Source organism: Pyxicephalus adspersus, chromosome 2 (assembly GCF_032062135.1).
Source record: "Pyxicephalus adspersus chromosome 2, UCB_Pads_2.0, whole genome shotgun sequence".
In the NCBI taxonomy this organism is placed as follows: Eukaryota; Metazoa; Chordata; class Amphibia; order Anura; family Pyxicephalidae; genus Pyxicephalus; species Pyxicephalus adspersus.
In genome coordinates this window covers 29,796,689-29,819,278 of record NC_092859.1, presented here as the reverse complement: position 1 = coordinate 29,819,278, position 22,590 = coordinate 29,796,689, and the positions used below count along the sequence as shown (strand labels likewise).

The following is a 22,590-nucleotide window of genomic DNA, read 5'->3' as shown; positions in this document are numbered from 1 at the left end:
ACCAATACAAGAAATGCCAATGGACTGCCACTGTGTTGTAGTGCAATGTATTAAAAATGTTATAGGTCTAGTTTTTGGTCAGATTATTCATAAATATTGTGCTGTAAAGACTGAAACACCATTTCTAGCTATAGGCAGTGTGGGGAAATGCATAATTAAATCTCACAACAGAGGAACAAACAGCTCCTCTTACCTTCTGTGGAGAACAGAAACTTAGCATCCTGCCAGCCATCCAATGTAAACAAACAGCAGGGCTTTAGCGCTTACTATGAGACAGTTGCTGCTTGTTTAGAACATGTAAATAGTTTCATGTCAATGGTCTAGGCTTAGGTGTCCTTGAAATAGGTTATACACAGGTTAAATGGAACTGCACACAGTCGATTACTCCATGACAAGGCCGAAAGGTATGTGAAAGGTATGTATGTTTTATACTTTTGTACATGCAGTTGAATAGGTCAAGTGATTGACTCTCCTAAAAGAGTCATTTTCAATCTGCAGTACAACCAACTGAGATAGTGCTGGTGCTGCTTTCTTGTTGGTAACCCCAGCATTCTCTTCTCACAATGGGTAATGTAAAAAACAAATGTTTGTAAAATACCAATTCTGAGTTTCCTGGGTCACTGAGGATCAGCAATAAATAACATTTTTGGAATAAGGTCTGTGATGCCATCTACAATAACAGGTTTTCCTTAAAAAGTACCTGTAATCTGAGCACAAAGGTGCACGATACCTTAATAAACCCAGCTAGAGTTCAAGAAAGAACTAGTGACATAAATAAACAGAACTGAATTCTACTTTCTACATATTCATCCTTCAGAAAAGGTGCTTTGGGTAATGGTTGGCTCAGTGATTAACACTTTGCCTTTGAGGCACCAGGGTCCCAGGTTCCAATCTGGGCCAGAACACTATGTGTATGGGGTATGGGTTTTCTTGCATGCTGTTTTTTTCCTACATCCCAAAAACAAAGCAGCAGTTAGGTTAATTGATTTCCATTGGCCTCAGACTGTGTTAATGACATAGGACTATGGTAGGGACAACAGATTATGAGCACATTTGAGGGACAGTTAGTGACATGACTATAAAAAGCGCTGCCTTTGTAACTACCTGATGTGTGTGACTTTGTAAATAGCTGCATAATATATTGGTGCTATATAACACAAGTAGATAATAACGATAATAACCTCTCGTGCTGCTTATGTGACCACATTTTCAAGTGGTGGTTACAAGGTCTCCACCCAAGCGTAAGATTCTAATTTGGGCAAAGTTGCTGATTGGTTTGCTCTTCCTGAAAGTCAGTCCCCCATACTCTTCCAGTATTTTGGAATGTGCTCACATAGCCAGCCCAAGGAGCCCCTATGTAGGAAGAAAAATTTTCAGCACCTACAGTCTTTTAATATATTAGAAAACAGACAAGAGAGGGGAACTGGAACAATGATGTCAGCCATAGGCCCAGCCTAAAAACAAACAAAACCATTTCTGACTGGTCCGATACTTCATGGCAGCTTCCATTCCTCTTAACTATATTATGATTCTGCTGATTCTGTTGAGCATAGTCTGGCTGGCGTTACAAAGCAAGTAAACCAAAATAGAGGGCAAATCCTTTACAATTAAAACATTTTCCGAATTCAAAGATTTTTGCAAGTCCTGTTGTGATCTTTTCCGTCACATTACAATGAAAGAGAAAAAAGTTACAGTAGAAAACAATTTTAACCAAAAAGAGGAATCATTTCTAAAACAAACATTATATTAAGAAAGATTTTAAAATTGACAGATGCATTTTAAAAGGTGGTTTAATGGACACAATGTAAACATTTATAAATATGGTCTTTATTATAATTTTTACACCACTTTTATACATTACCCCCAAACATTTCCAACCTGAATGATCACTGGTAAGTCAGTGACTTGAAAGTATGTACAGCAACATATCATGGGGCAATCTGTGAGCATTATTTAAAGTGTGGATGTACCTTCGGATAAAAGACTCGGTGCCGGAGACTTGTTAAACACAGGCAATAACAACAACTTTAAAAAAAGAATATTGGGTGATTCTAGGAAGCCACTGTGACCAATGCTGGGTAATAAAGGCTAGGTTTGCTTTTATTGGATTCACAAAATCAAAATGTTAGTTTGATGTATAGTTTTTTTAAAATAAAGTATATTAAAGAAGGTTTGAATTGTAAGCACGATAACGTGGGATAAAACTAAGTATTCCTAGCTCTGTATGGTGATTGTGGTCACATAATCCTATGTAATATTATATGATGTAAAGAAGTTAAAGTGTCATCAAAGCCACAAATGGAATGAATAGCAGTTTAACAGTCTATTGATGGGGTGGTCACATCGGTTCTCTATTATTCTTTTATATTCACCCAGAATATTTACAGGAGGAGAGTTGTCACCCTAGACCGCTCCCCTGAACCTCCTTCCTCGTTTCTAATCTCCATTACATGAGAGCAGGAAGCTCTTTACCTCACAAGAGATAGCTGCACAAGCTAATTACAATGGGATTTCAGTAAAGTACACTAAAACAAGGTCACTGAATTTCTGAAACAATCACCTGGTATTTCTGCCATGTAGAAAATGTACAAAGCAAACAACCTGATGCAGCCATCACATCCAATGACTTGAAAACTGCAATATATTTTACATTTATGCTCTTGGGGTTACACTTACACTTACTAACAAATACTTGTGAATCTGTTAAGGAAAAAAGTGATTTTATTAACACAAATTTTGATAACAAGAATATATTTCAACTTCTATATACCTGACAAACATCTGTATCTTGGGTCTGCATCAGTTGTAAAGGATGTCATATAATAGCGTATCTTGAATTGTGTTGTTCAGACATTTTCCCTAGCATTGTTCTCTGTACATTTATACAGCAGTGACTGAGTTTTTTTTACCTAAGCCATATTGAAGGATTTTAATGCATTACCTAGGTCTATATGTATAAAACAGGGAATCAGACATTCCCAGGTCTATGTGTTTCAATGGCAGTAATTGATTCCCACCAGGGAATGTTTGACAGAATGTCAGATTCTCTGTTTTATAAATAGAGCCCCTAATGTATGAATGGTTTCAATTATTTTTAGTGATGCTATGTAATTGACAGAATATCTCACCGTGCTTGCCAGGTGCAACTATTCTCACCTAACCTGCACTGATGTGATGTTTGCATACTTCCTTGCTAACAACTTTCTCCACCAAGTTTTTGATAATTAGTTGTAGTAGCATGCAGAGTAGTTTATTCATCTTAGCACTTGCCAAAATTGCACACGGAGCTGTATAGAGTATAGGTGGGAGTCCTTACAGCAGAAAAGAATTATTATGTTTCTACTGCAATAAAAACCAATGCCTATTGGTACAATTTAAGTCTATAGTTTTATTTTAATCCTTCCATAGACTCTTAGATTGCAAGCTCTTCTGGGCAGAGTCTTCTCCTGTGTCACTCTCTGTCATTTGCAAACCTATTTAATTTACAGAGCTGCATAATATGTTGGTGCTATATAAATACTGTTTAATAATAATAATAAAATCTTGGAGAAGACCTGCAGTTGGATGTATTTATGTGGGTATGGCTGCTTAAAGATTACTTAAAACTTATCTATCCCCTGTAAATGAAGCCCCAGGAGTCAGAGAACTGCATCTTCCAATGGTGGATCACACTCAGGTATTCTGCTTTGTGATGGGCTAATAAAAATGTATTCATTCAACTAATTACATTGTAAATGACTTCTGCTTGTTACTTTAATTTAGGTTTACTTGTATTGCTGAAAGTAAAAAAAATCATCTGGACAATTTCTGCCTTTAAAATCAACCACCAACAGAATTGGAAATCAGGGCTTCTCAGAATGACTCAATGAACAGAAAGCAAATATGTAGCTTTTTTCTCTTATTTTAAAGAAAAGTCCACTGAGGAGGTCCAGTGACCTGAAACACCTTCTGAATTTCTATATCAGCCAGGCATTCTGAGGCAGAGATTTCTGCAGGCCTGCAGCTCCACCTTTGGCCATCACAAAAAAGGAGTGGTAGGTAAAGCTGCTAATCCTGGTAAGGAATTCACATCCTGGCATCCCTGGAGGATATGAGAAAGTAGATAGCAATTCAGCTCACCAGTACTCACTCATTGGGGTGGACAAACCCTTTAAGGTGTACATGTCACCCATGCTCAGTGCTGGCAGCCATCTTGTCAATTTATCAGCTTTTATCTATTTAGCAGAAACTACCAACCTCACGATCTGCTAGGATGCATTCTCTAAGACCAAATGGCACCCCCACAATGGGCATACATGACAGGCGATCTTAAAATCAGATTTCAAAACAGCATGCTGATTCCTTTCATCCTCCATATACACTCCTGATGATATGTACAACTGCTAGAAGGTTCTGCAGGTGCCAGCAGATTACCGAAAGAGCACAGTGTCCTTAATGGCACCTGATAAAATATACAAAAGGTGAAAGCAGACAAGATTAAAACGAGAGAAGATTCACTGAATGTATCACCTGTTTCCGGCTTTCCACATCCATGCTTGCCGTAAGCAAAATAAATTAAATAAATAGCATGAAATAAAGTTTTGAATGTACAAAAAAAAAAAAATATGACCTCATTGTGCGCTACTGGTCTGGCTTTGGAGTTATAAATATTTAGTCTTATTGGTGAAACCAGTAGCTAGACATAAAATCGTGTACACACACACACACACATAAAAGACAGAATCTGGGCCATGGCGGTGATCATTGTTGTTGGTCCAGACAGCACTTGTACATTGTTGCAGTGTGGGGGAAATTTTTCTACAAAAATGTGAAAAAGGAAGAATATTGGTCCTTGTGGTAAAGTGTCTGAAAGAAAGATCTGTGTGAGGAAGGGTGCCTACAACGTCTGCTGAATAGATGATAGGCCAGTAACTAGAGCCAACACCATGAGGGCCTCTTTGTTCTTGACAATCAACTGCTACACCAAAGAATTAGTAAAATTTCAGTAACTTGCACCCTCTAAAACCTCACATATTGGACATTGTAAAATTCTATACCCAGGTATGAAGGAGCATGTGACTTCCTTCCAGGATGCAGTGCCCAGGTTTAGGCACCAATGACCAGGCCCAGACATGGTCATCAAAAGTCAACCCTGTGAAAGCTTCAACATCAGCAGACATAGGGGTTACATAGTGTTTTGATTTCTTATAAGAAACCTGGTCACTTTAACCCAAATGGCCAATATTATATTAATTCTACATATACAAAAAGAAACACTAGACAGCTTGTTGAAAGGGGGTTGGGGACAGATTTGTCAATTTCAAAGGGATTTGTCATCACTATATAAATGTATTAAAGGAAACAAAAGTTGAGAAAAGGTTAGAGTGTGAAATGGGTAATGAATTTTAGATTATATTACAATTAACACCTTCTCCTGTTACCTCAATGTCATGGCAGATGTAAAATGCTTTAATCTCATGGTATATACATAGAAAATATAGGAGCTGACAGTTGAATAGTCTGTTGCTAGGGCAGTTTGTACATCAGCCCTATTAAAAAACAGTTCTTCTTTCAGACACTTTTATGCAAGAATAAAACTATAAATTTGCAATATTAGGGCCATCTGTTATCTACAATGTAGTACCTGAACATCAAGTGCTGTGAGCATTTAATAACAAAAATGCCATTCTTTCCTTCAGATGGTCTGTAGGTGCAAAGCAGAAGTCTTGGTGCCGAATCAGAAACAAAGATTAATGCAATGAATGTGACTATCTAGCATGGAATGTAAACCATTTTTTTTTCTTTCCGGCAGCCAGCCATCCGTTCTCTATGATATGGAAATGCACTGTAAAGAGTTTTTTTTTTCTTTAAAGAGCTGAATCTGAAAACACAATAAGTCCATTTTAGTCCATGCAAGGCCTCATCAGAAGTAATTAAATGCTAGAGCAGATTGAAGGGATAGAAGGTCCACAACTGTATCCATTATAGGGGGAATAAAATTGAGCGAACAAAAAAGGGACAAGATGTAGGGAAGTAGTAAAAGTTGACAGTCCAAATCAGAAAAAAAATAGGGCTATAAAGTTTAAATAAAATGCAGAATCTCCCTTGAAAAACAATTCAGTTCCTGTTACATAGTTGGATCAAGAAAATATATTTCTTCTCAAATTCAAAAGAGTCCTATGGAAGCATTTCAATATTAAGTGCACCCAAGTAGAAAGGGAGGGAACACATGACAGGGGGGGGGGGGGGGTCAATTAAAATCCATGATGGAAAGGTAAATTAGAAGGGCAATTCTACTTCAGCTGTATCTATCCATATCACCAAATATCACCAATAATATGCCTTAACCTTAATATTATTGCTCTGCAGATGTCATTCCTATTAGTAAATCTCAGTTCTGATCTGGGTCCTGCCATTTCGTGCTAGAATAGGCACTGAAGTCAGAACCCTCCAACAACATATTCCCTTTCCCCAAGCCAATGTATACGATTGACCGCACAGAACCTTCTAAGTGATTTGCAAGGCTGTGTCATGTGACTATATCATGATACCAGCTTGAGCCTCTGCAAATTACCCTCCAATTACCCACTACATCTTAAAAAACCAGGAAGCAGACCAGCAGGTCGAGTTTTGTGCAAATTATAGTTTATAAAAATTCATAAAGCACATATAAGGTTTTTTCTGCTGTCTTTGCTCTGGTATCTTAGCTTCTGCCTTAAAGCCTATGGCACTATTTAACTATTATCATATATTTTCCCCATAAAATTTACATAAATAATCTATTAAAATGATATTTTACTGCAGATTTTGCTTTCACAAGGAACACGTTCGAGAGTAAATCTACTCCAGAAGTCTGTTCCAGTACTAAAAGTTTTATAACTATCCTTGATTTCTCCTTCCCTGGGAACACCAGGACCATAACCTAAGTATACTTTGTTCCTAACTACACCTACACCACTGAGCCCATTACAAGAGTTTCACCCAATAACCGTTTATGAATTATGGATATCAAATCATATTTTACTACTGCTAATTCACTGGAAGGAGTGCAGTGTCCTAAATGCTGTAATGTCATTTATAATTTAAGTGGACCTATAATGAAAGATTCTGAAAGCTGCCATTCCTGGAATTATTGTAAAGAATGCCAATTGTCCGGATGTAAAGCTGATATTTTAGTTTCAGCCCCATCTGAAACAACATGCAGATAACGGAGATACAAGTTGTGTCACAAGCAGCTGAATGCATGAGCCAAACCGATTGTGGGTCAGGATTTAGGTATGATAGGCAGATGAGCAGCACACCAACCAGGCCAACAATAGTACCTTACATGTTCTCTTTGCATCTTTTAAGAAAACACATTGAGGTGAGCTTACCAGGTTAGGTCCACTCAAAACAAAGATGATATGGGGTGCCTTTACTTGTGTGTTGGAGGTTAGACAAGACAAGCTGTATGCTATAGCCAGAACTTTAACAGGGGAAGCATGACACCATAACGGAGCAAAAGGAGAAGGAGAAATAGACACTCTTTCTCCTAGCATTTAAAATAGTTATTGGGTGACCCTTACCCATCCTCTCCACATGGGCTAAAAGGTACATTTTTGGGTAGCCTATACCCAATTTCTCTACATGGGTTTGAAATAAAAAAAAATTGAGCTTAACTCATCTATCTGGTAGACATGTCCTCTATAGTGAACCTGTACCCGATTAGGAGTTGCATTTTATATTGTGCCTGGTAAATATCCTAAGACTTCGAACATTTTTAGAGTCTTACTGTCTGCTAATAGATAAGTCATTCCCAAGTGAACAGCTCTGCTGTCCAACAATAGATATAAGCAGTCAGAAGGCGACAGCTCTGCTGCCCAAACAGATCCTCTCACCATTCACGTCCTTAGCCAATAAGATAAAAGAGTAAACTGCCACAACCCAAGGAAACAAGAGTTCTGCTTTTAGCGAACTAACAGAAAACAGATAGGGATGCTATACTCCAATCCCCAGGTTCTTGTGCTGATTTGCTCCTTAAATATTGAGGAAAACAGATGTGGAAGGGAGGAGTAAGGGTGGGGTGGAGTTGGGTGTGGGGCCAAGGAGATCCAGCATTTTATTTCCCAAAGTTCTTAGATGGGAGGAGGAAAAAGAAAAAAAAATTAAGCAGACAGTCCCATTATGATTGGAGCAGAATCCAAAGATCACGAAGGCCCCAGTGTTAGTATCAGAAAACAGTCTCTGCAGTGAAGATCCGCCTCCTCGTTCACATGGCCACGCCTCTCCTCTGCTGTGTACACTGGTAGGGGTGTACAGAAGTTTCTGCTGGGTCCCTCTCCAACCCTCTCCCCCTCTTTTCATTGAAGGTTCATGCTGCTCCCTTTTAATATGGGTGTGTTATCTGCTTATTTTTTTGTATGTAGTCCCAGTGCTAAGAAACTAGAGGAACACGAGACTTAAATTAGTAACAGAGGTGCTTGTGGTGACTGTGCAGTTACTTGAAGGCTGTAAATTCTCCTGCAGAGGGAGTATAAAAGAATTACAAGATTATTTCAAGCAGAAGTAAGTCGGAGCTAAGTACTGAAGAACAATTTATAGACAGGGTTAGTGGTAGGAGGAAGTATAACACAGAGACACAACAACACACAAACATGTATGCATTTTAGGATCTCCAAAAAGAGGATTATTTTTTTTTGAGGCAATTAGGCCATTTAAAAGAATCAAGTTTTATCCTTGCAATGGCAGAGCAGCCTAAAATCTTAAACTATCTGACCTTAAAATGTTTTAGGCTTTTTTCCCTGTACCCTATAAGCAGCCAGTGTTTAAAACTAAACCCCAGGCGTACAGAAAATGCACATTAATGAGCTCTGTATTCAATTCACAGACTGAAAGGAGGAACAAGAACTGTATGTGTTGCTTAACTGAAGCAGAGACTAATCAGTTCACCTGTTTAGGGCTATACCATCTTACAGAACAGTGTAAATCTTAGGACTAGATGGACATGAATACAAATCCTTTTGGCAGTAAAGCAGCTTCTGTATATTTCAAGTGTGTATTTAGTAGTTTGCCTGGACTTTCAGCTTTAGTTACACAACATGTTTGACCAAAATAAACCATTTTTATGCTTGATTGAGAAGGGCACTTTTTGTTAATTTTAATATTATTTCTAAAAAAAAAAAAGTTTCTGAAGCACCATTTTATTCAGCTATGAGCACCTCAAGCTACTTCTACATTATACAGATAATAAATGCAGCTGGAAGTCAGCACTTTGTGGCCCCAACTATTGGTTCATTGGTGCGATAGGCCATTTACTGACCAAAAATGAGGTGTAGAGAGAATGGAAGCATTGGATCTGGCTTTTGTAGTGTGTAAATACCAGAAGCAAATTCACAGCATTGCAAGGATTAAAAGGAAAACAAAACACCACTGTCAGGTGTTTATTCTTATCCATGTCTTCTTTAGGCAGATCTCTGCACTTTTCCATATAGTGGACTTTTCATTGAAAGAATATGCAAGCGGACATTTCTACCACAATGAGTATGTAGCTCTGGTGTTTAGAGGATTGCCATCCTGCTGCATATTGTTTTAGCATTGTGACTAGAGCTACGAAAACCGAAAAGATAAGCTTTACACCCAGGCAGTTACCAATGTTTAGAACTTGTTCAGCAATGGCCGCTTTAAACCTCACAATGGTAGGTCCACTTTAATAATAAAAAATAAGAGGAAATCCTCTGTTGGTCAATTCACACAGGAATAAGTGTCCTCATTATGACAGATGACATGCTGGGTTCTGGTGCCTTAAAAAAACAAGTGCTTTAAATTTATTTTGGAAAATAAAAATGTTATGACAAAATAGGACAAGATGCAATCAACCTAGCGTAGGCACAAGGTATTTCTATTTATTTCCAATACTTTTATTTATTACCATTAGACACCTGATAAATCTGAACACAATAAAATCTAAGGCAGCCAGCACTTCAAAGTGTATATACAAATAATTAACAGAATATTTACAAACATAGAATGTACAGCTATTGGTGTGTTGTGTGTGTACAATAAAGAGTCACACAGATATTTATAGACTCCTGCCAGCAGGGGCGCTAGTAAGTAGAATTGAGGGGGAGGGGACAGGGTGTTCAGCTCAGCTTATAGGCCATGACAGTTGAACCCACCATATCCACCACCCTGGATGGGCGTTTTTGGAGAAGCACAAGCATACAGACTGAAGTCTTCTGTCTGGAAGCCGGCTCGATTTAACGAAGGCTCAGATGCACTGCGGTGAATTTTTGGCAATGACCGGGCCAGGAGTTCAATGGAGGCAAGGATCTAGCAGAAAAAAAAAAGAAAGTTTAGTGATTATGAAAAATAATGAAGAGAAAAAGTTTATACCTATATGAGGCTGATCATGTTTATCCTGCTGTAATGTAGATGTAAACACTAACAGAATTAAGTTGTTAAAGTGTGGTATGAACAATTGCCATCACTCTACACAGGAAAGGGCCTATAAAAAAGGCTTCATTATCGGAGCTAAGATTTAGAAATAACCAGGACTTTTGAAAAGACATGAATATCTTAAAGCTTTTGCAGAATTCAGTGATTAAGTTTTGCCTTAAGTTACCCTCTTCATCAATGGCTTAGCAAAAAACGCAACCACAAGTCAGCATTCTTCCCAGCCTCTTTTAGCCAGAAGTTGGGGCGGTTACTGAAAAGTTGGGTCACAACACAGGGGCTGCCACCTGCCTACAGCTACTTCCCACACAGTTTTAAATAAAATTCTGGGTAAATATTGTAAGTGCTTAGTTTAGAAAATCAGAAGCTTGCCAGGCTTCAATAATCAAGACAAATGTGTAAACACCCTTTGCCACTAAAAATCAGTACATTCCATAGACTAGACTGTAGAACGTCTCTAGCCAAATACATAGCTGTATTTAGTCTGTAGACTAAAGAATAGGAAAAAAATTACTACAACTGGAAGTTGTCCAGTTGTAGGTTTCCATATCAATTCCATATCAAGTTGTTTTTACCTGTGGAAATAGAGGCCGTTCATCCCTCTTTTTCTTCAGACAGTCTGCCATCAACCTCTTCATCGCTTTGGGACAGTTACTACGAACTTTGCTGAGGTCCGGAGACAAGTAACCTCGACCAACCATAAATATGATCTGACAACATTAGAAAAAAGGAAAACTAAGAATTGCTGTATTCCTGCAATGTCACAATACCAGTTCTAATCAATTTTGGACAAAGCAATTCAAACTGAGTATATGATCAAAAAGGATAAACAACCAACAAACAGTAAAATCAGAGATTAAAGAAACTGAAGTTTTGTCCAAGTTAAAAATAAATAAATAAATCTGTTTCCCCACAGATATTGCCACTAATGGATCCAACACTAAGGTATTATAACCCCCTGCCCATACAAGGGAAAGCTCAACAGGGCAGCACCAAAACATGTGATGTCACCCTCTGCAGCTTTTAAAATCCACCAGCCCCGGAGAAAGAAGACCAAAAAAATTACGACAGGACACCTAGAAAAAAGCCTGGATTTGAGCTTCAAACTTCAATTTCTTTCTCTCTCCACCACTCCACTCCCAAAGTCAAACAAAGTAAGGAAGCTCTGGGTTAGCTCAAAGACAATAGGGTCAATTATTTATTGAGCGGAATACTTTCTTCCAAATTACACAGCACAAGGTCACCATTAAAAACACAACTCACCTGGTCCCTGTTGTTAATATTTTGATATGGTAGTTGGCTAGTCATTAATTCATATAGTACAATGCCGAATGCGTAGACATCTGACTGAAAGCTGTAGGGATTTTTATCCTGCATTCTGATGACCTCTGGAGCCTAAAAGGTATGATCATAAAAATGATTTTAATAAAAGCATAAATTGCTAGACGACATCAAACAAACTGGGTAATAAAAGTTGGACTGAATCCACCTGCTGAAGTAACGTGTTTTTTTCCTACTAATTAAAGCTCCGTGAAAGTTAAAAAAAATCAAGAAGATCAAATTAAGGCTTAAAAGTCTCTTACCATCCATAGAATAGAACCTGATAATTGCTCAAACTGATGTGAACCACTCCACCGTGATTTCACTGTAGCAAGACCAAAATCACCAATCTTTACTGTGAGGTCTTCATGAAGAAAAATATCTAGGGGGGAAAGCTATTAAGGATAGATAAATCATGTTCTTATGTTCAGTTGACCAAACAGCAGGCAAAAAGATTCCCCTCAAAAAGGATTGGTCCTCCCTGGCCAACTATAGTGGCTGCAGGAGGTTATACCCAGATTTTTACACCCATTGCGGTGGGTGTAAGGGGTGCTCCTGCCACTACAGAAACACAGAGTAAACTGGTATACCATAAAGCAATTTTGTATGTACCTAGGCTTCAGATTGGTACCGGACTTAACAGTGCAATGTTAAAAAAAGGATACTATTGCTTTTCAGATCTCTGTGGATGATTGACTTAGCGTGCAAATAGCTGGGGATAAAAGAACAGATAAAATTAGAGAAAAATATAAGCAGTAGATATGCTTTAAGCAAAGGCATAAATATAACCAGAGATAATTAGTAACATAAGCAGATGCATCTAATTATATGTTTACGCCTTGGGGTAACTGCTGTCCACTCTCCCTGTTATTACATAGCTCATCCTACTGTCAAACTGACACAGGCAACTCATTCTACCCAACAGAAGACAAGTACAGTAGTGTATAGTTTGTGAGCACGGAAGTGGTCATCTCCGATTTATGAATAGTGAAGCAAGGTGAAGGAATAAATTAAGTGCCAAAGCCTTTACAAATAGAGGTCCTCAATCAGTCACAGATAACACATACCTGTTGCAAAGTTCCGTATAAAAAAAAAAAAAACAAAAAAACAAAAAAACAAAAAAAACAAAAAAAACAAAAAAACAAACAAAAAAAAAAAAAGCCTACTTACTCCATGCCTTGTGCTGTCTGCCGTGCAATATCAATCAGCTTAATCATCTCAAATTTGGTCTCTATGATGTGTAAATGGTGGTAGAGGCTGGAACCCTCACACCACTGGGTTACTATTGCCAGCTGGGGTTTGGTAGAATAGCCCATGAAAAGCAGGATATTCACATGTCGAGTTTTCCTGCAACAGAGAGGTCAGTTGAACACATGAAAACACTATTGATTAACGTCCCCTAATAAAAGTACAAAAAAAAAAAAACAACTTTGCTGTATGGCAAGGGTGTTCAGATTGTGAAGAAACTTCCTTTCTACTCTGCTGCTTATTCTTACTGGGCAGTAATGAGGATGTAATGGGCCAGAGAATGTTTTGCGGTAGGGTGTATTAACACCAGAAAGTGTTAGACGTTCACCTGCTCTTAGCAAATAAATGCCTTTTTATTTAATATAGCTTTCTGAAAAAAGAAGCAGTAATAATACTCACAAGTAATGCTGAGCCCTTTGGGAGTGACAAAGTTAAAATCCAATGAATGTATTAAAAAAAAAAAAAAAAAAAAAAAAGAACACAATGATGTTGGTCGTTGTTCAGCCAGGTAATTATGTGGGATCGGATTTGTGCAGCTTCTAATTCACATTGTAAGGTTACAGTATGCTGGGATTGTAAAGTCCAGATATCTGGAAGCTGGCCTCCCCCTTTCCCCCTTCCTTATTTATTTTTTTTTGTTTCCCCCTATATGTGGGTCTTGTTGGGTTGTTAATGTTGTTTATGTGCTCCATATTAGGGTGCAGCTAACTTCTCCCGTTGACAGAACTGTATAATATTGGGCTCCTCAACACAACTAATGATAAGCATTTCCAATGCACAGTTTATATTATTTCATTGTCTGGGTCCTCCTATAGTTGCAGATACGCTCGCCTATGGTTATGCTGTACCATCTGTTATTAAGCTTTGTATGTTTATTGTTATTGGTTTTTGTCTGTGTACTGTCTTATAGTTTTATATGTTGGAAAATTAATAGATGTATTGGGAAAAGATTACAGTATGCAGTGAAAGAGTAAAATTTTGCTACACGGCCAAAGCCTATACAATTGTGCAAGATATAAGACTGTGGTTTATGTTTGATGTAGACCGGGGTCGGCAAAGTTTTATGGTCACTCTGCAATTTATGGGGTGGGCGGAGCACACTAGGCCAGACCCACCCTAATGGCCCCACCCACCTCCAGGGAACACCCCCTGAAGTGAAATCCCTCTCCTCAGTATGCATTTTGGAGGAGAGGGATTTACCTTTAGGGAGCTTTCCCTATTTACCGCGGGAGCGGGGGTATCAACGCCGGCCGCAGTAAATAGGTGAGCAACTGCAAGGGGACAGCACCGGAGCTCCAGCGGCTTCCGCAGTTCCTAACGCCCCCTGGCTGATCCGCCGGCCGGCACGAACTACTGGCTAGGCTGTATCTGGCCTAAAGGCCGGAGTTTGCTGACCCCTGATGTAGACAGCTACTATTCAGATTTTAAACATAGCCCTCTACAAATCATTTATCATAAATTAAATGCCTATATATAAAACAAAGATTATACACATTAAACAGGATAAAACAAAAAATATAAAAACTTTACAATGTAAACACAGAAAACAAACAAGCCCATTAGTGTTTTCCTTTAACCCCCCCTAGCGGTTTTCCCAAGTGGATTTTACATGCTAAAATCGGGAATCCTAAATGAAACGCGGGGTCGCTTTAAACTTAAAAAAGTTTGTGCTCTGTTGGTGTTCCCCAGCGTCCTTCTGGTCCCCACAAGTCCTGGGGACACGTCCTTCAGCCGCAGGTGGGGGGATTGGCGGGAAATTCAAATAATTTTGTATTGCATTCAATAGCTGTATTGAGTCCAATACAAGGAAATTTACATATATATATGCTACTGTACAGTTATAATACATGTTTCACTTTTTTTTTTAACACTTTTGTTTTTTTAAATAAAGTTTATTATTAAATGTATTAGATTTTAAAACACTTTTTGCGTGCAAATATGGACAGAATTAGAACACTAGGGGGGTTAAACAGACTAAGACTTACCTGAGCACGCCTACTTCATTTTTAAAGGCTTGTAGTTGCTGAGGAGTTGGTGCAGTTACATTCAACATTTTCACAGCTACATCTCCTAAAATATGCAGGCAGAAAAAAAAAATAATAATGAAAAAAAAAGTGATCAGGGCAATACTTTCAATTAATAACTGAACTACGAAAAAAACAAAACAAACAAAAAAACCTTAAAAAGAAAAATGTATAATTCCCCTCATATTATGTCAGTCTGACTTGATTTAATATGACATTTTGCCAAAAACTACTGACGAAGAACCTGGTTCTGCAATGGATCTGGCTGAAGTAATTCTGTGGTTTTTTGTAACAGGTTTAATTTGTATTTAGGCTCCAGAAATGCACCACAATGCCAGTCTGAAAGAAGCCAATCACCAGCAATGTCAACATAAACAAAACATAAGCCAGTACCGTGCCACTTTCCCTTATACACTGTCCCAAAGGATCCAGATCCTATTCTTTGTCCCACTGTGATTTGCCCATCTGGAATTTCCCAGTCATCACTGGAATCCCGACGCCCAAGTGTTTTCTGTAAGAACAAAAACATTGAAAATCTTTTACCTACTTAGCATGCAAATTAAGTTTTTAATTTACTCTATATCTCCTATAATTAGGATTAGTTTATAAAAAGCAAAATTTCCCCTTGCCTATCAACATGAATAGATGTCAAATATCAACCTACCCAAAAATCCACAATCTTTACAGCAACTAAACTGCAGTAAAGCTATGGGAAGGGTAAGATGACCACTGCTAAGGAGCAGGCTCTGCATTGAGGTCATCCTTTACCAGCACTCAGGTCATCTAGATTAGTTAGGAACAGCACATATATATTACATTACTGAAACGATTGGGGTATGGGGAGTTGATTGGAAATTGGCCTGGTTTTACTGTAGACTTGCTAAATTTCCAACTTTTAGGATAATTATAGGAAACCTGTGCAAATAATCAGGCTCCTGTCTTATAAATTGGTCTCAGTTTATTCATTACTACCTGATAAGCTTTTGATCAGCTAATTCTTTTTTGTTTTTAAACAAATCTTAATGGCCAAGACTAGTACGTGACCAAAAGTTCAGCAACACTTATTAGGCATCCCATTCCCAAACCATGGTCATGAAGAACTTTGTTCCCCTTTGTGAAAGTAACAGTCTTCCATTTTTATTGCAAGACTTTCAAAAGGATTTTGAAGTGTCTGTGGGTATTTGCGTTTATTCTGCATAAGGCATTTTTGGGGTTGGTTACGAAAACCTAGCTCAGAGTTGGCATTTTAATTTAGTCCAAAGGTGATCAGTATGGTGCGCTCAAGAAGTGCTGACCACTCAAGTTCCTCTGCACCAAATTTGTCAAAACAGGTCTATATTAAAACTTGCTTTATGCGCATGATCCCAATAATAAGGAAAGGGGTGTAAATACTTTTGTCAATATAGTGTATGTAAACACTTCACCCCATTTCAAAATTCCCTTTAACATCAGTCTTTTCTGCTGTAAAGTTGGCCATTACTTTTGAGGGACTGCTATTTGGAGTTTTGTAAAGTGCCATCAACAGTTCCTCTAATAAGACCACCAACTAAATATCCATCAAGAAAAAAAATGCAGGCGACAGGTGCACTAGAAACTCACCACTCGACTTCTGTCTTCTGTGGAGGATGAGGAAGATTTGCGCTCCCTCTGCTGACCTGGAGATTTCTGAAGAGCCTTCACATTGGTGAGGGATCCGGGAAGAGAAGCTGGAGGGGTTGCCGATAACCCTGGTGTGGAACCTGGCAAACCAAAAAACAAATATGAAGAAATATATTTTTTGGCTTAAATGCAGATTTAAAAGTGAATAAAGAACACCCAAACATAAGTCTGGGTTTTACAGAGAGCCAGAACAATGGGTTGAGATGAAAGCATTTGTTTTGATTAAATCTATACTCCATAAAAATAAAGAATATTACAATACTATGCACCCCACAAAATCATATAGCAGGCCAATAAATAAAGAGACGTGTGCCTGTGTTGCACCACCCCACTGACACATGAACAGTACTGTTTCAGCCTTCTAGGACTCAAGGTGGGTTTGCTAACTTTTAGCGTCTGCTCATCTAACACTAAAACAGATAACTAATTTTGGAGAAAGTAGCTATCCTCCCTGCCTAGCTTTCCTGCTTGAAAAACCTAAATCTAGCAGTCCCAGCCTACTACAATATTAACATTCCCACAATATTAACATCCCGCAACTAAAATCTCCATTTTTCTGGCCTTGCCCGCTCAGTTGATCCTTGGTGAATTCTCTAGAGGTGAGGATTGCAGCAGGCCATGGATTAAGGCAAATAAGCTTCTAGATTGGGTGTCCATTAACCAAAATGGAATATAGAAAGCAGAGAAACAAACTGATAGGAGTTTTAACACTTCCTTTACTCTATCCAAAACGGAAGAGTTGATTGGCTATACATACATGGTAAACCATTTCTAAGGCAGTAGATGTATTTACTCCATAAATGTTTTAAACCACACTTAACAAGTAACTTGGAATACTGAGATGTGTGTGCTGACCCACTTGTGATATTTAATCACATTCTTGTACATTATTGTATGTGGTTTGCTCCACTTTTTTATTGACAAACATGAACAAAATGACATATTAGGCTACTGCTCATCTTTATGGAAGACTAATGAAGGGTAAAGTACAAATTGTATGTTTAAAAGATGCACAAAAATGAAATTCATGTTTTACAATTTGATGCATATAATTTAAAGCAATTCTGTAGTCAACATTAACCTTCAAATTAAAGTGTTCCACAAAACAAAAAAAAAAAAAAAATTTAAACAAGCTCTGGCAAAATGATCACTATTTAGTGAATCACTAGCATGTGCATTCAGATGAATTTTGAGGGAAAAAAAATTACAGACATGACACAAAACTATTTTATTTAAAAGCTGAGCATTCTGTTCAGACCAAGTAAGGGAAATTTATGGAATCAACCCCCCAAAATTCTACTTCATACTTTTTTGCACCTCCACTATCTTGAACTCTTTCAGTCATGATCCTCACTAATGAAAAAACAATATTCTTCACCAACCAGGTTCCAACTTTCTTATAGCAGAGGGCAGACAACATTGCAGAATGGAACCTTGTCATGGACAAATTTTTTTATTTTCCACCATAAATCATCAAACCTGCTTTCCACCAATAGGAGTGTCCAAAGTTTTGATGTACACCTGTGCATCTACAGTAGGGATGATTATCATCTTCCCTGGTCCTGACACAACCCCATGTTATAAACGAGTATAGAAATTAGCTTTTTGATGTTCAGGCAGTCTTTATAGTTTTCATTGGAACTGCATGAAACAAAACATTCCAGAATCATTTCATTGGTCAATGGAGATTTGCAATTCTGAATATTTCTTTAATCAAACCATCCTGGGTTCATGACTGCTTCTCATTAGCCCACCATAACCTTGTTTTATTTAGGTGTAATTGGTTTATATTTGGCTATTCTGACTGTAAATCCCATGTCCTTCAGACGATTTCTCTGTGATATTTTTTCATGTGTCAGGAAATACGTAATTTATTGTTTTACAATGCAAAAAAGTTGTGTGTCATATCTGATCTTTTTCAAGTGTAGAAATGCCATAGTTTTTACCAGGGGTTGTAAATGTTGTCTGTGCTGCTAAATCCACAGTATTAAAGCTATCAGGATAATGTTTCTTCAGATATCAACAATTCCATGTGTAATAATCTCCTGGCTCCTCCACCGACCTTTTTTATCACATTTTGTGTCCTATGGAACATAAAGGTCAGCAGGGGACCAAGAGATTGACACTAGTGAAGTGCCAGTTTCAGTAGAAATTTCAGGCAGGATTTAAAGGGAACTACAGGCAAACCTTGTTCTTTTAGGTAACATTACCAGGTTTAGCCTGGCCAGTTGCCTTGATAATTCTGGCCATCCAAAACTAATATTTTAATTACTAGTTTGCTAGTTCAAGGTAAACCTGGCAATCTGTGGATATAAGAGGGAGGGAAAAAAATAGTTTCCATGCTCCTTTCTAGGTTTTTATTTAAGGCATGAAGGATAAAAAAAAAAAAAAAACAAAAACATATACACACACACATACATACATACATACACACACACCACAACACTACACAGCAAAAACACAAATTCTATAGGATACCCCTAAAAAAAGTTTTGCTAACATGCACAACAAAAACACATGCGAAGGTTCTATGAAAAGCTTAGTGATAGGAAAGATTTCAAATTTTTATCTAAAAGTTAGACTGGCTAGGTGTAAGCTTTCATGCACACACTGCTGAAGGTGCAAACTCCTAAAAGATTCATGTGTAATGAATTACAATTAGCACGCTAGAACTACATACCATACCGTGTTCAAGAAAAATTAATGTAAACAAATACTATGCAGTGTCTGTGTTGAACACCTGTACAAGAAGCAGTGAAAGCAGTGGCGAGACATTTCTATGGGATTCTGGAGGTCAGGAAATTTAACGTGAACTTGTGGCCAGGCTATGGACACACAGGTATTAAAATAATTTAACCAAATAGTAAAAAGAGCTTAAAATCATATCGGTACTTACCTGTGCAGCTGCAGGAACTATGGAGCATTTCATCTTTAAAGTAGAGCAGTTTAAATCTATTCATTTAGCAGCTCAGTTCACCCCCCCCCCTTCCCTTCTTTTGCCACTCGTTGATCAATTAACTCACCTTACTATTTCCCCATTATAGCAATACCTGTTCTATCCCTGCTACTCTCCTTCGCACAATTTTGCAGCCTGGTTGTTCCTGCTCCTCCTCCTCCCAGCAGTGACTGCAGCTCAGCTAGCTGTGCTGGGTAGAATAAGCAGAGGTGCACTTCAGTGCTTTTGGAGAAATAATTGCGCCAAAGTTCCTTCAGCTACAGAGGTTTATTAAGACCTTGCTTTAAAGCTCACATATGGCTTGCTAAGAACTCGTAAATACCCGAGTGTCTATAGCACAACCAAACAATCACTCCAAGGTGAGGGGGTTAGGTAAGATAAACAGCCCAACTACCTCTGCAAACGGGGTCAGACTCAAAATCAAAGACTATTTCACTGGGGAGTGTATGGAGGAGTGGGCTGGGGTTCCGATTGTGGTATTTCCGAAGGCAGCGGGTCGGCTGGACCTGGGGGGCTGCGGGAGAAACACAGGCATAAAGAAAGCAAAAGGGGGAAAAAAATAAATAAATAAAAGAATGGGGGATGAGAAAGGTAAAAAAAAGAGTAGAAAATGAATATTAAAATGTAGCAAAGGGGTTAAAAAAAAAAAAAAAAAAAAAAAAAAAGGAAGGGAAAAAAAGTTTGAGCAGGAGGGCAGAATTAAGACATAATTAGAAAAATGATTCCAGTATACAGACATTAAATTAACATTTTATTATGCAGAAGAGGGAGAACGTGTTAGGGCTAGACTAGGAGTTTCTGAGTAATGTAAGGGGAAAAAAAAAAAAAGTTTATAGAAAATGAATACTGGTTACAGAAGCAGGTGTTACATATATTAAAAAAAATTTAGAAAGGTGTACATATAGGTTAGAAAGTCCCCATAATATGAACCTATTAGTAATAAAAGCAAAAACTTAAGAAAAGTTTGCTAGTTTAAAAAAAAAAACAAAAAATAAAAAAAAAAAACCCAGGGCATGAGAAGTCCAAGCCACTGTTGGCCAAGCCCAAGCCACTAACTATTTGTTTGGCTTATTTTAAGTCTAATAAATATGTTTTCTACTGGCTCAACAAATGACAGTATCTAATAAAAACATTAGCTAGGGGTTCATAAAAGCAATTTCTACTTCCAGAGACCTTATGTGTGGTATTCAGGTAGTTTTATGTAATTTGTGTTGTGTCAAATACGTCTACTTTACAGATGCAATCTTACTTACCTCCTTCACTTCGCTGAAGACCTTGGTCCCGAATTAAATCCTACAAAAGACAACTTCATTTTATTACTTATACCTTCACCAAAAGAACCCTTCTCACAGAGTAAAAGCACCCATGGGTACACAACTATGTACACTTGACCAACACACCTTTTTGAGATTGTTGGACATTCTATTCTAAAACTATGGGTAGTACTATAGAGGTGGGTACAAGCACAAAATTGTCTATAATGTGTGAAATTAAATTAGACTTTAAGTTCACTATTCTGGAAATACCAAACACGTTTATTTGGAGGATATATGTTTGGCATTTTAGCATTCTAAATAATATTTGAAGAACCGCTATTTTTCATATATGGTTATCCAAAAATGTAACAAAAAAAATTTAATTGGAAAGTTTGCTCATGTGTGGTCAACACATTGCAATTTCTTTCCATTAGTGACCAAGATAAAAGACAGTCTGTGATTTTCTAGGGTCCCAATAAAGCTGAGCTCAAGGAAAAATTAAAATGGACACCCTTTATTCCAGTTATGAATTTATCATAATACAGCAGGATTATGTACCAGAATTTTACCTTTAAAAGTAGCTTCCAGTAATCCCATATATAGTAAGATTAATTCTCTTTTATTCCATTTAGAACTTTCAATAATGAATATGCCCAAAAAAAACACTGCACAGTGATAACCTTATCACAGTTTTGTATGCCCAACTCTTTAGTGAATTCTACTTTTCTCCAGAATATAGCTTCAAGCAAAGCCAGTTCACTGGCAGTCAGGGTTTTAAAAGCAAGCAGCACTATTTACTTACATCAATGTTTACTGGCTCAATGGTATTTATGTGAACATTTGGGGCAGACGACGAACGGTCTCGCTGGCCGAACTGGTTTCGGTGGTCTTCATCAGCAGGTCGAAACGGTTGGGGAATAGGGATTGATTTGGACGGAGAACTACTTGGGAGGCTTGGAGACCTGTAAGAAAGAAAATAATAGATTGTGAAAGCTTATAGTGGTAAATGAATAAATAATTAGGTGGGGAAATGTCCAATGGCACATCAACATCCCTTACCAATATGTCAGTTATACACAAGACAGTAAGCAGTGTTGTACAAGTTTGAGGAAAGTAAAAGAGGACATGATAATTTATAGAATGATTGCTGGAGCTATGTTATTGTGGACACCAATGGGACTTAAACCAAAACACTTTACTGCTTTTAAAAGGGTACACACACACACACACACACACACACACGACATTCCCTGCAAGGCTTCCAGTTTCCCCGCCTTTATACAAAAAGCTTAAAGTGCAGAAAAATACTTTATCTTCATGAAAATCGAATTAAGCCAAAATCCTGCTAGAAAATTCTGTGCAACAGAAGACATATTGTCAAAGCAAGACCTTAAGTTCTTGCAGCTTAAAGAAGAAACCTTGGGAATTTTGCATGTTTTGGAGAGGCTTATTGCATTTTTTCTGCACAGGCACACACTTTATTAAAAAGGTAAACAATATTGATTTGAGAAGCCAAGGACATTCCCTTTCTCCCAGGAAACATTAGTTTACAGACATGTCCAATAGTATAGCTCCCAGAAGTAAGAATACAACTGCTTACATGGGGGCTTTTTACAAAGCTAATCTGGTTTATGACAATAACTAAAGAAATGTCATGCAAATATGTCACAGTATGAAATGGCAATAGTATTTAATGTACAGCGCTGCGTAATATGTT

General features: G+C 37.8%; 1 protein-coding gene across 4 annotated transcripts in view; it reads right to left on the bottom strand.

Annotated features, from left to right (window-relative positions):
• The window catches only part of BRAF (B-Raf proto-oncogene, serine/threonine kinase), a 55,125-nt gene that overhangs the window by 6,059 nt on the left and 26,476 nt on the right, over nt 1-22,590 (bottom strand). The window contains exons 8-20 of one of the 4 annotated variants that reach the window (XM_072400210.1): nt 21,676-21,835; nt 20,871-20,910; nt 20,012-20,131; nt 16,602-16,741; nt 15,396-15,513; nt 14,964-15,048; nt 12,901-13,077; nt 12,396-12,442; nt 11,994-12,112; nt 11,674-11,805; nt 10,986-11,120; nt 10,134-10,287; nt 9,897-9,905 (exon numbers count right to left, since the gene is read on the bottom strand). In XM_072400210.1, the coding sequence (XP_072256311.1) occupies nt 9,897-9,905; nt 10,134-10,287; nt 10,986-11,120; nt 11,674-11,805; nt 11,994-12,112; nt 12,396-12,442; nt 12,901-13,077; nt 14,964-15,048; nt 15,396-15,513; nt 16,602-16,741; nt 20,012-20,131; nt 20,871-20,910; nt 21,676-21,835 (1,436 nt within the window). Of the gene's footprint in view, nt 1-1,772; nt 8,479-9,749; nt 10,288-10,985; nt 11,121-11,673; nt 11,806-11,993; nt 12,113-12,395; nt 12,443-12,900; nt 13,078-14,963; nt 15,049-15,395; nt 15,514-16,601; nt 16,742-20,011; nt 20,132-20,870; nt 20,911-21,675; nt 21,836-22,590 lie in introns of those variants that run through there. The other 3 variants (XM_072400207.1, XM_072400209.1, XM_072400208.1) reach the window with 3 other exon arrangements.